The 12,197-nt window shown below is 41.2% G+C and overlaps 1 protein-coding gene across 2 annotated transcripts; it reads left to right on the top strand.

Annotated features, from left to right (window-relative positions):
* The first annotated feature begins 3,983 nt into the window (after positions 1 to 3,983).
* On the top strand, positions 3,984 to 5,991 carry LOC147502011 (uncharacterized). Of its 2 annotated transcripts, none has more exons than XM_086603845.1 (5): positions 3,984 to 4,276; positions 4,397 to 4,468; positions 4,596 to 4,678; positions 5,003 to 5,205; positions 5,733 to 5,991. In XM_086603845.1, exons 1-5 carry the CDS (start codon positions 3,990 to 3,992, stop codon positions 5,826 to 5,828), a joined length of 741 nt encoding a protein of 246 aa, XP_086459971.1. In that variant the 5' UTR covers positions 3,984 to 3,989; the 3' UTR covers positions 5,829 to 5,991. The 2 variants fall into 2 exon arrangements, with proteins under 2 accessions (XP_086459971.1, XP_086459972.1); XM_086603846.1 differs by having other exon boundaries at positions 5,003 to 5,253.
* Positions 5,992 to 12,197: the final 6,206 nt, after the last annotated feature.

Raw genomic sequence — 12,197 nt, 5'->3', positions numbered from 1 at the left:
AGGTCGTTCATTGCTGCGACTTCTGCTTCTGTGGTGTTTGGCATCCAGCTTGTGCCTTAGATCGCTTTATGGCAAGAACTCTTTTAATTTGCCTTCCTCCACTAGGTCTTGGAGGTAGTGCTTAAGGCTCCGGCAATCATTGGTGTCGTGGTGGTGGAGTTTTTGGAAATGGCAGTATGGACGCTCTGGTATGGCTATCACTTTGTTGATATTTGGTTTGAAGTATGGTGCTGTATATATTTTCTTCATGATTTGACTTGGCGTTTTGGAGAAGTTGGAGAATTCCCTCTTTGTGTATGAGGGTTTGCTGGCGTTGGATCTCTTGTTGTTGTTGTTGTTGTTGTTTGAATATTTCTTGCTTTCCTTGGAGTCTGGCTCGTTGCTAATTGCGAATACCTCTTTGCCTTTGCGCTTGGCCATCCACTCTTCATACTCGATGTATTTGTCGAATCTGTGATACAGGTCGGCTGAGGTGTCTGGCTTGTTGTGCTTGAAGGACCCTGCTAGGTCAGATTCGTCCAAGAGGGCGTTTGTGAACCTGAAATTGCAAAACCGTCATCGAGTCGACTCCGTGAGGAGGAGTCCTTCTTAAAAGCGTCCTAGGAAGGCTCGGATAGTTTCGCCATGAGCTTGCTTAAGCTGAAACAAGGAGTCAGTCGGTCGCGCTTCTTTACATTGTGGGCCGAACTACGCTACTTAACGCGTCTCGGCAAAGCCGTCGAAGTTGTTGATCGAATCTGGAGGGAGTGTGTAAAACTAGTCTATTGCTCCGTCCTTTAAACTGGCTGGAAAAAATTTGCACTTCAGGTAGTCGTAGTTAGGATGGCTGTAGAGTGATAGTATTTGGCCGAAGCGAGCTACGTGCTCGTCTGGGCAGGAGGTACTGTCGTACAACGAGAACTTTGGTTGAATGAACTCTGAAAGATGTTGTTTGTCTCGGATATCTTGGATGAATGGTGATGCTTTGTATGTCTCTAGCATCTTCTGAGCGATCTGGATCGTGTTGGCTCTTTCGCTTGACTTCTCTAGTTTTTGTGCGAAGTCCTCTAAACGTTGATTGGTGGTGTTGGTTAGGGCTACAACAGTGTTTTGCTCCCCGGATTTTGTGGTGCCATTGTTGGCGTTGGAGTTGGCTTGCTCTCGCATTGTCTGGTTTTCTTGTTGCAAAGTGATGAAGGCTTCTTGGAGTGTCTTCATCTGGTCTGCCAATGCTTGTAGGTTGGGCTTCATTGTGGTTTTTCTGACCAGCTTTGTTGGCTTGCTGAGAAAAGAGTGGTTGTTCTTTTCTTAAGGAAACGAACTGGCAGACGGCGCCAATATAGATGTTAGTTATTTTGGGACTACGACCTGATGATTTGTTGGATAGGAAATAGCAGCACTCTTCTTGGGATAAGAGTTGCCTACGTATCAAGTTTTTGGGGTAAACTTGAATCAAGCCTTACGTAGTTCATCTCTCTTTATTTATAGATATGTGCTTGAACCATTATGGATTGCAGATCCACCTTGTGTGCTATCTTGGTGATTCGCTATTAATGTGTTGTTACAAAGTTAATGTTTCCTTGATTGTGGCAAATATCGTAAATATCATCAAAATATAACCGATATTTGCAGTCATATATATCTCTGAACATATCGTGATATTTATATATATTTCTTTGAAATCTGGATAGATATTTCCAAATATCGCGATATATCGGGATATTTGGTACTATGGTTCGCGAACTACTTGATTTTGTACTCCATCTTTAAAATTGAACACCGAGTTGCTCACGAGCATCGAGCCTGGTGACTAATATTCAAACCGAACTTATCGGTTTATGCGTTAAGAAATCCGAACCCAACTGTCGCCCTATGGTTAATCGATCTAAAACTAAACCTACTGAAAAACGATCCCAACTATTAATTTTTTGGGTAGTCGACCCTAACCATAGTCGAACTGAAAATTATTTAAGAATAATCATATATTATAAATAAAAATAAGCTACTTTAGTAGTTTTGGTAATTATATGGTCCGGTTTGGTTGGTTTTCTACTTTTCTAATTTCTCAAGGTATTTGTTACTAAAGGACCCATATTGTGTTGGGCAGATAAAAAAAAAAAAAAAAAAAATTATTACAAGCGTGTCATTGGTCTCAAAAAGTCTAAAAAAAAAAAAATTATTACAAATGTCCCATTGGTCCCAAAAAGTTGAATTCGAAAACCCAACTTAAGCTTAAACAAAATTTGGAGTGGTTCGTTGTGCAAACCAAACGGTGCGGTCACCTTTATGCGGATTAAGTCCAAAGCGATGTGGCCGTATGTCGTTTGGGATTTGGACTTAGAAAAAAACTTACCAGTGTGGTCATATCGTTTGGACTAAGTCCCAAACGACTTGGCGACAACGTTTGGGACTTAGTCCAAACGATGTGCCCACACCGGTCAAGAGGCCAAAAAACATAACTTTATATTTTTTCAAAATTCAAATCCCAAACGGTGTGGCCATATCGTTGGAGACTTAGTCCAACGGTGTAGCCATATCGTTGGGGATTTTCTAAATCAAATCGAAAACGATATGGCCACATCGTTTTGGACTCGATCCACGGTGTGACGAGACCGTTTGGTGTGCCTGACAACGACCTAGCGGGATCGTTTAAAGTTTTGGGGTTTTGAATTTTCTCATTCATACACGCCGCGTGCATATTGATCCTAGTGTTTAATGTTAGTATTAGAATATAGTTTTCATAGTTTAAGATTTAGAATGGTGGAAGAAAAGAGAAGAGAAGGTGCTCAATACAAAACAACTTTTTGAGACCAATGACACACTCGTAATAATTGTTTTTTTTCAGATTTTTTGGGACTAATGACACACTTGTAATAATTGTTCTTTTTTGGAGTCTGCCCAACATGGGTCTTTCAGAGTAACAGACCCTTCTTTTCTTAAACCCAACCGAACCGATTAGAGACAGATAACCGACCCAACTAAGTTTCTTCGGTTCGGCTGCGGTCACACCCCTACCAAGGCGAGAATGGCGAGATAGCCATTGTCAGGGCCATTGTCAGGCTATCATTCACATCCTTACGTCAAGATTATCAAAATCAGGGTAAGATTTCCAAGCAATAGCATGATGATGCAAATACGCAGTACAAGGGTGTTGCCGAAGCTTTGTATCACCTAAGGAGAAGACCCTGGTGTGATGAAGAATGGCCTAAAAATCGAAAACCTAGTGTGAAATGTGATGCCAGAAAACTTTTGTGTGTAAGAAAGACTGTTTCCAAATTTGTTCGTTCGTAACTGTAGATTTCCAAGATTTCCAATTATTATATGATTACTAATTGTATATAACGTTTGCTCACGCATCTCAATGTGATTGTATGCCGTGGGTTTATAATAGTTCATAGCATATATGTTGGTCTAAATTTTTGCTTGACTCACAGTATAAATAAATGTATAATGTCATAGAGTTTTCCCCTTGTTCTTGGTATTTTATCCATGAAGATCAGCAACTTTTCTCTTCCTTTGCTTTAAAGTCTTAACACTCTTTGCCTTGCAAAGTTCTTCCCTGTATCTGCGTGAGATGAGGAGCCTAACCAAAGTTAAAAATTAGATAAAAAAGTTAACATTATTCATGAACAAAATTTAAATAAAGATTAAAAGGATTCAAATTAACAACTTGAATCCACATGTTTCTGAAGTACAAACGATTAAGTACCAAATCATCATACATGATTATTCTCATGTATTCTTCAAGTGGATTACATATAATCCGTTTTACATCATATCCCCTGAACACATTATCTATCAGAAGACTTTGAATGTATACTACTTGATTTAAAATAAGAATAAAAACCTAAGTGAACAACCAATGCAAAGTTGTCAAAAGTAGGCGAGGGACGATTTGATTAGGATACTTCGAAATAAATTATGGAAATATATATATGCTAACACGTGGTAAATAGACTAATAATGTTGATTTTATATTGATCGAATTACTAATATACAAGTAGACCACCATGTATCGTTCCCTCCTTAACAATTACGCATTTAAGTTGGAAAACTGTGGTATCGTTAACAAACAACTAAGTTTTGAATCTACTATGTCGTCGACAACTGCGTCCTTCAGCAATTACCAGATGGAAAGACTCCATCATCTTGATACTCGAAATATGTTTCGTTCTTCTGTCCATGTTACAAGCTGTCTTCCTCCCACTGCCAAGCACGCTTATTGTTACCCGACAAGACAACATTTGTACTTGTCCAATATCAACCGTCCCGGGCTAGCATATCATACTATAAAGATGTAATCTTCATCAGTTTAAGTCATTACTTCTTGTTCTTACATTTCTAGCTCCTATGATGACTAATTATAGTACTTTCATAGACATGCCAGCCTTAATTTGTTTATATTGCTTGAATGTAGGGATTTAAATGCAGTTAACAACAACCTTAATCCAGGACCTCCAATCCCCTCAGGATCCTCTTTCCCTGGATGGTAATCATTTATCTGGTTGATTACCTGGTTGATAACTTTAGTTCCTTTTTCTTATAATTTCTATCTTACCTTCTTGACTGGCATTTAAGTGTATTTCTCTGCTTGCATGTATTCGTGTATGAATTAGGTCAAAATGGATGTTGTTTACCATCTTGCCGATAATTCTACCACTCTTAAGTGGCAACTGGGGATCACTAATTGCCATTAAACGTAAGTATCTTCAGCATAAACTCATGAACAGACAGGAAAGGTAACAAACATTCAGCCATTCAGGGAACCTCATATTTATAGTCCACATATTAAGGAACGAGGTAACCTAGTCATGGACCATCTGGAGGCTGGAGCATATATACTAGAGTTCTCACTTCTTTGCATGCACTAGCTAGCTGCCTTTGCCACACGCATGGACTATCATTTTGAACTTTATGGATTTAATTTCCTTAAAGCAATGTTAGAAAATACATAAATAAAATAGTTAAAAAGATGCATGATAAGATCAAGTCATAAATTGATTCTTCGTAATTGGATATACAGAGAAAATGGATACAGCCCTAGCGACCGTGGAGACTGTGGCAGAGGTGATAGAAGAAGTGGCCGTGAAAGTGGACAATATAGCTGATAAGATCACAGATAATCTTCCTGATGGTTCAAGGCTCAAAACGGCGATTCAAATGGTTGATCTTTTAGCTGAGAATGTAATCAAGGGCGCTGATTTGGTTGAAGAAGTCGTGGACAAGGTTTTACTGCTTTCACTTGTTTAACTCAACTTTTTTTACTTTCTACAGGTTGGCCTTAAATCTTGATTAATTGAGCTAGTTGCATTCACTTTAGAGTTTAGACCAATATTTTTGAAGTCTATTTTAGTTCCTTATCTGTTTTAGATCAAGAAGTCAACAACACCGAACTTATGTAAATTTTAACTAAATTTTAAGTTCCTACAATTTGCAACTCAATGGTTGTTTCTGCTAATTATCGTCAGTTACAAGTTTGCTTCGTTCTGCTCTTGTTCACGAAGCTTGAATTCTAATAAAACTTTGTTGTTCAAGCTGGTTGCTCTGCTCTTTATGTACAATAACCACCATCTATCCTAAAATTTGAAAAGTCCTGCTTTAAAAGGAAGTTTCATGTACTCCTTCCTTGTGTAAAAGTACTAGGGCAGTTCGATTGTGGATTCAAACTTGGCCCAACAGAAATGAACTTATTGATAACGTGTATAATTGTATTTGAGGAATTACTTCTACTAACGTTCAGATTGGAACTGCAGGTGGAAAAGGTTGAGAATAAGGTGGAGAAAGTCATAGAGAAATCCGCCAAGGATCTCGTAGGCGTGGCAGTTGCGAAAGTCCCAGGAAAGAAATGAACAGAATTAAGTGCCGTTAGGTGATAGTGTGTATGAGTGTATCAATCCTTGTCATACAGTTAATAGAAAATTCATTTGGCGTTCTGTATAAATCTTCCTTGAGGAGAACAATTCATTTGGCTTTTCTTTTCACAAAATCTTAGATGATTAATGACTTAGATAATGACATGGTGTTGGCATTAAAAAGTACATGTTGTAATGATCTGTTTGGGCTAATTTTATATTTCAATTCTATTGAACAACTTCAATTTTTTATGAAATAAAACTTAATTAAGGAGAACGTGGAACACGCATGATACCAACTAGGGTGCCCTGAACGGCCTCTGACTTGTGCAGTAGCTGTGCTGGACCTTACGTGAATACTAGCCAATTAGTCCGCCTGCGGCCGGACTTGCTACATTGATATTTCACGATGAACAATTTTTACTTTCATTCTATTAATGGGATGCTAGAAAACCCTTAATACACCGGAATGTAATAAAAGTAGACATGAATCAGATGTGTACTTTCATAGAAAGAAAACCCAAACAAACTACACTAACAAAGAAGAAATAAAATTAAGGACATAGAGGCACACCTTCAAACACTTGTAGAAGTTGAATATGTTGGTTCTTTTTCTTCCCAAGATCCAAGCCATTTTATTTTTAACCGCGACATTGTAATAAATTTGAAGCTCTTGCAAAAGGTCATTACGTAGGGGAACCAAGGAAGAAATTTACGAGTGAATGCGGAAGTGAATAGCGAAAAAGTAGAAAGCTGTTGGAGTTATCCCTCACATGAGGAGAGAAATTGAGTTGGATGAAACGGGCAAGCTTCGACATCGACAGTCGAAGAAGGCGATGGCCTTTCGATAGAATGGCGACTTTCGGACTTCTGGACTTCGCCAATTTCTTCCTCAGTTTCGAGAGGGATAACTCCAACGCTTTCTACTTTTTCGTTATTCACTTCATGATTCACTTTCGTAAATTTCTTCCTTGGTTCCCCTTACGTAATGACCTTTTTGCAAGAGCTTCAAATTTATTACAATGTCGTGTTAAAAATAAAATGGTTTGGATCTTGGAAAAGAAAAAGAACCAACATATTCAACTTCTACAAGTGTTTGAAGGTGTGCCTCTATGTCCTTAATTTTATTTCTTCTTTGTTAGTGTAGTTTGTTTTTTTTCTTTCTATGAAAGTACACATCGATTCATGTCTACTTTTATTACATTCCTCGTATTATGGGTTTCTAGCATCCCATTAATAGAATGAAAGTAAAATTGTTCATCGTGAAATATCAATGTAAGCAAGTCCGGCAGCGCGACTAATCGGCGGTATGCGACTTCGCTCGAGTTCGATAACATAGAGGCGACCGGCGCTACCCTCGGTCCAGTCTTAGCGACTTCGCTCTCAAAGGAAGCGGCGCTCGGGCATAAATTTTGTGGGCCTTGCTACGGTACCGAAAAATTTGGTTTTGGAGATAAAACCAAAATCAAGGTTTTGGAAAACCTAACCAAACAAGGAAGGATTGGAATCGGACTAAAACAAAAAGAGATAACCTTCTGAGAGATACTGACCACGTAAAGAGATAAGAGTGATCTAGTAAGGTGAGACCGAAAAGGAGATTGTAATCTTCCTTCCCACGTTATTAAGAACTGGCTCTTGTGGAAGTAGGTATCATTGGCGAACCACGGTAAATCTTTGTGTTGTGGTTTGCCTTTTCTTTTTTACATTATTATTTGTTGTTGATAGTTGTTTAGCGAGTTGGGCATGTTAGTATAGGTTGTAGTTGATATTTAGATTTTGTCAGGAGTTGAATTGAGTTCACATACAAGTTTATCGTTGTAGTGGGGAACCGATTGGTATTGGTATAATCCCCAACAAGTGGTATCGAGCCTTGGTTAGAATAGCTAGGGTGTTATCCGAATCTTGGTTAGGAAAGGTGTTTGACGAAATTCACGAGAGAAGATTTGAGGTTAAATAACTTGTAGAGATGGACCATTAAAGTGAACACTTTCATTATGATGAGTCCGAATAGGAAGAACTACACCATCCGGAAAGCCAAGATGGAAGACTTGCTATCTTGCAAGGACTTGGCACTTCCCATTGAGAATGAGGGAGTAAAACCCGGAAAAAGGCGATGAAATTTGAGTGGAAAAAGCTTGACAAAAAGCTATTGGGTACATTCGACAATGGATAGGCGACAGTGTCTTTCACCATGTGGTCGAAGACTCTGACCTTGATCTATGGAAGAAACTTCGAAGACCTTTATGAGAGGAAGTCGGGTGGAAACAAAGTGCTAGTCGTTAAGAAGTTTGCGGAACCGCGAAGTACCAAGAAAGGTTCTTCAATGTCGAGCATCTTAATGAAGTCTGAGAATATCATCAATCGGATGCATTTGATGAAGATCAATTTGGGAGGCGAAGTTGAGGCTTTGTTTCTATTAGGCTCTCTACCCGAAAGTTGGGAGACATTAGCGGTTTCTACATGGAGCAGCCAAGGATGGAATTGTTACCATGGAGATGGCTACCGTCTTTGTTGAATGAGGAGACTAGAAGGAGTGCAAGAAGCTGACTCTTCTAACTTCGAGAGGTCCTTTTCCGCGAGAAACGGGGGGGAGGTCGAAAAGAAAACCATCTCGTTCTAGAGGTGATGACAGAAGTAAATCTAGGGGTGAAGCTAGAACTCCTAAGGTAGAGAGGCAATGTTACTATTGTGCCACCAAAGGCCATTTCAGAGGATATGAGTCTGAGAACGAAGAAGAGGGATGAGAAGAATAAGCGTGTACATGAAGACATGGTGCGAGGAGCGGAAACACGCATGAGATACTACCGCACTAGTCGGCGACCTAGTGGGAATTGTGTCGGTGTGGTGTGTCTTTGTCTTAGTACCTCATGTCGGAATCTGAGTGGGTGATAGATCTGAGGAGCATCTTATCCGTCACACATACGATTGGGGATTCTTCACTACCTACGGTGTGGTGAATATGGTGAAGTAAGGATGGGTATGATGGAGTCTCGAAGATTATAGGCATTGGAGATGTTCATGTAGAAACCAATGTCGGCTACACCTTGACACTCAAGGATGTAAGACATGTCCCACGACATCTGGCTAAGCCTAATTTAATTTGGGAAATTAGATGATGATGGCTTTGTAAACTTCGTTTGGTAGCGGGGTATGGAAACCCGACCGGAGAGGTTCCATTGTAGCGACGGAGGAAAGAAAACTTGCTCTCTTTACAAAAACACGAGGCTAGTTTGTGTAAAGCGGCGAATCTTGGCCGAAGAAGAAGAAGCTTCATCGAGCTGTGGCACAAGAGGACCGTGTCACATGGGCATAAAAGGGATGGAAGTTCTTGCTAAGCAAAAGGCCATGCCGGACATTAAAGGTACACATTTAAATACATGTACTCATTGTTTGGTAGGAAAGCAAACAGGGGGTGTCTTTCCAAAGATTCCGATCTCCACGAGAAAGGACAACGTCCTTGAGCTAGTGCACCTGAGACTTATGTGGTCCTATGAGAGTGAAGTCCCACGAGGGAGCCGTACTTCTTGACATTCATTGATGATCGTCAAGAAATATATGGGCCTATGGTCGAAGACCAAGGATGAAGTACTTGGCGTGTTTGAGAAATTCCACGGCATGGTGGAAAAGAGACTGGGAAGTTGTTGAAGTGTATTAAGCTCGGATAATGGGGGTGAGTACATTGGGCCATTTGAAGAGTATTGCGAGTCATGGGATTAGTCATGAGCGCACCGTTCCCAAGACACAATGAGAATGGAATAGCGAGAGAGAATGAACCGTACCATTGTAGAGGATAAGATGCATGCTATCTCACTCTAAGCTACCTAGAAACTCTTGGGTAGAAGCAATGCGTCTGCCGTGCATGTGATCAACTTGTCACCGAACAAAGCCTCGAATAGTGATTATCCGGAGAGAGTATGGTCGAGGCAGAGATGTTGATTATGGATACTTGAGGGTATTTGGGTGCGGGGCATTTGTGCATATTCGAAGGATGAGAGATCAAGCTTGATGACAAAGCCAAGCGGTGCATTTTTTACGGGTTATGGAGATGAAAAGTTTGGTTACAAACTCTATGATCCGATTAACAAGAAGGTAATCGAAGTCGAGATGTTGTGTTCTTAGAAGACCAAACCATAGCAGACTTTGAGGAGGGTGAAGCTACTGAGGCTTTCACCAATGATCTTGTTGATTGAGAAACCGAAGTTCCTACTTGTGGAGCGTCGCGAGAAGGCGTGAGAATCAGAGAACCATGAGTTTGAAGCTCATGATGAGAATCTATTGCTCATGATGGGATAGAACCTATTGGTATAGAAGATGCAGATGAGATGCATGAACCACCACCGAGCAAGCGAAGTGCAACCTCACGAGGCACCGGCAGATGGGGCAAGGAGGAGTCGGCGGAAGGAGAATAGCTTCAACCGGTATCCACCACATAAATGCGTCACGCTACTATCGGATGGTGGAGAACCTATGTACTATCAAGAGGCACTTGAAGATGCAGACAAAGAAAAGTGGTTGAAGGCCATGCATGGCGAGATGGATTCTTTGCATAAGAATCACACTTATGAGTTAGTTGAGAAACCCAGGGAGAAAAGTTCTCAAGAATAAGTGGATATACAAAGTCAAGCATGAGGAGAAACAATCTCACAAGGCATAAAGCTCGCCTTGTTGTGAAGGGGTTCGGTCAAAGAAAAGGGATTGACTTTGATGAGATTTTTCTCTCCGTAGTAAAGATGACTTCTATCCGGGGTGGTATTGGGTATGGCCGCAAAGTATGAACCTAGAGGTTGGCGGCTAGATGTTAAGACGACTTTTCTTCATGGAGACCTTGAAGAAGATGTCTACATGGACCAGCCGAGAGGGGTTTGAGGTCAAAGGCAAGGAGCACCTAGTATGCAAGCCGATAAAGAGCTTGTATGGGTTGAAGCAAGCACCGAGACGGATTGGTACATAAAGTTTGACTCCTTTATGGTGAAAGTAAGGATACAAGAAGTCCGCCTCCGATCATTGTGCGTTTGTTCGGAGATTTCGGATGGGGATTTCATAGTGCTATTCTTTGTATGTGGATGATATGTTGATAGTTGGCCCAAACATCAACAAGATATCCAAGTGAAGAAAGACTTGAGTAAGTCCTTTGAGATGAAGGATTTGGGTCAAGCAAAGCAGGTACTTGGGGGATCACCGGATCACTTTCGTGAAAGAGTGGAAAGTTGTGGCTTTCTCAAGAAAGCTACATTGAGAAGGTGTTGAAGAGATTCAACATGGATCAAAGCCGGTCGGTTAATCGCTTGGTGGCCAGCCCGCATGACCAAAGATGTGTCCCTAAGGGTGAGCATGAGCAGAGTCGGATGGAAAAAGATTCCTTATACATCCGCGGTGGGCGGTTTGATGTATGCCATGGTGTGTACTAGACCGGATATTGCTTTTCGCCGTTGGGGTGGTAAGCGATTTACGTCAAATCCGGGTAAAGAACATTGGGAAGGTGTTAAGTGGATATTGAGATATCTCAAAGGCACTTCCAAATCATGTTTGTGCTTTGGTGGAAGTAAGCCCTTACTTGGAGGCTACATCGATGAGACATGGCGGTGATGTTGACTCGATGAAGTCCACCTCCGGTTATCGGTTACTTTTGCGGGGGGCGGTTTCTTGGCAATCTAAGTTGCAAAAGTGTGTTGCCCTCTCCCTTCTGAAGCCGAAAGTACATTGCAGCCACCGAGTGTTGCAAAGAGTTGCTATGGATGAAGAGGTTCTTCGACGAACTAGGGCTAAAGCAAAGCGGTTTGTAGTTCTATGTGACGGTCGAGGCGCCATCCACTTGAGCAAGAATCCGAAGTTTTCATTCTAGATCCAAACATTACCGCGCGTTATCATTGGATTATAGAAGTACTTTCGAAGACAAGCATTTGTGTATCGAGAAGATCCATACCGACAAGAGCGGGTCGGATATGATGACCAAAGTCTTACCGAAGGTAAGTTTGATGTTTGTTGTGCTATTGCGGAATGGCGACACCTCCTCCGTTGATTTGGCAATTGCATGGAGGTAGCCCCCCACCTGTTCGAGGGGGAGATTGATGGAGTTATCCCTCACATGAGGAGAGAAACCGAGCCGGACGTAAACGGGCAAACTTCGACATCGGTCGAAGTCGAAGCGCCAGCGCTTCGAGATAGGAGTAGCGACTTTAGCGCTCGAGTTCGATAACATAGGCGACCAGCCAAAGCGAAGCGCACCCTCGGGCCTCAGTCTTCAGCGACTTCGCCAAAGCGCCAGCGGGCCGGCATAAATTTTGTGGGCCTTGCACAAGATTGAAATTTGGTTTTTGGAGATAAAACCAAAATCAAGGTTTTGGAAAACCTAACCAAACAAGTCAG

This window comes from Coptis chinensis, chromosome 4, assembly GCF_015680905.1.
Source record: "Coptis chinensis isolate HL-2020 chromosome 4, ASM1568090v1, whole genome shotgun sequence".
NCBI lineage: Eukaryota > Viridiplantae > Streptophyta > Magnoliopsida > Ranunculales > Ranunculaceae > Coptis > Coptis chinensis.
Note: the sequence above shows the minus strand (reverse complement) of the source record. Positions and strands in the feature narration are given on the sequence as shown.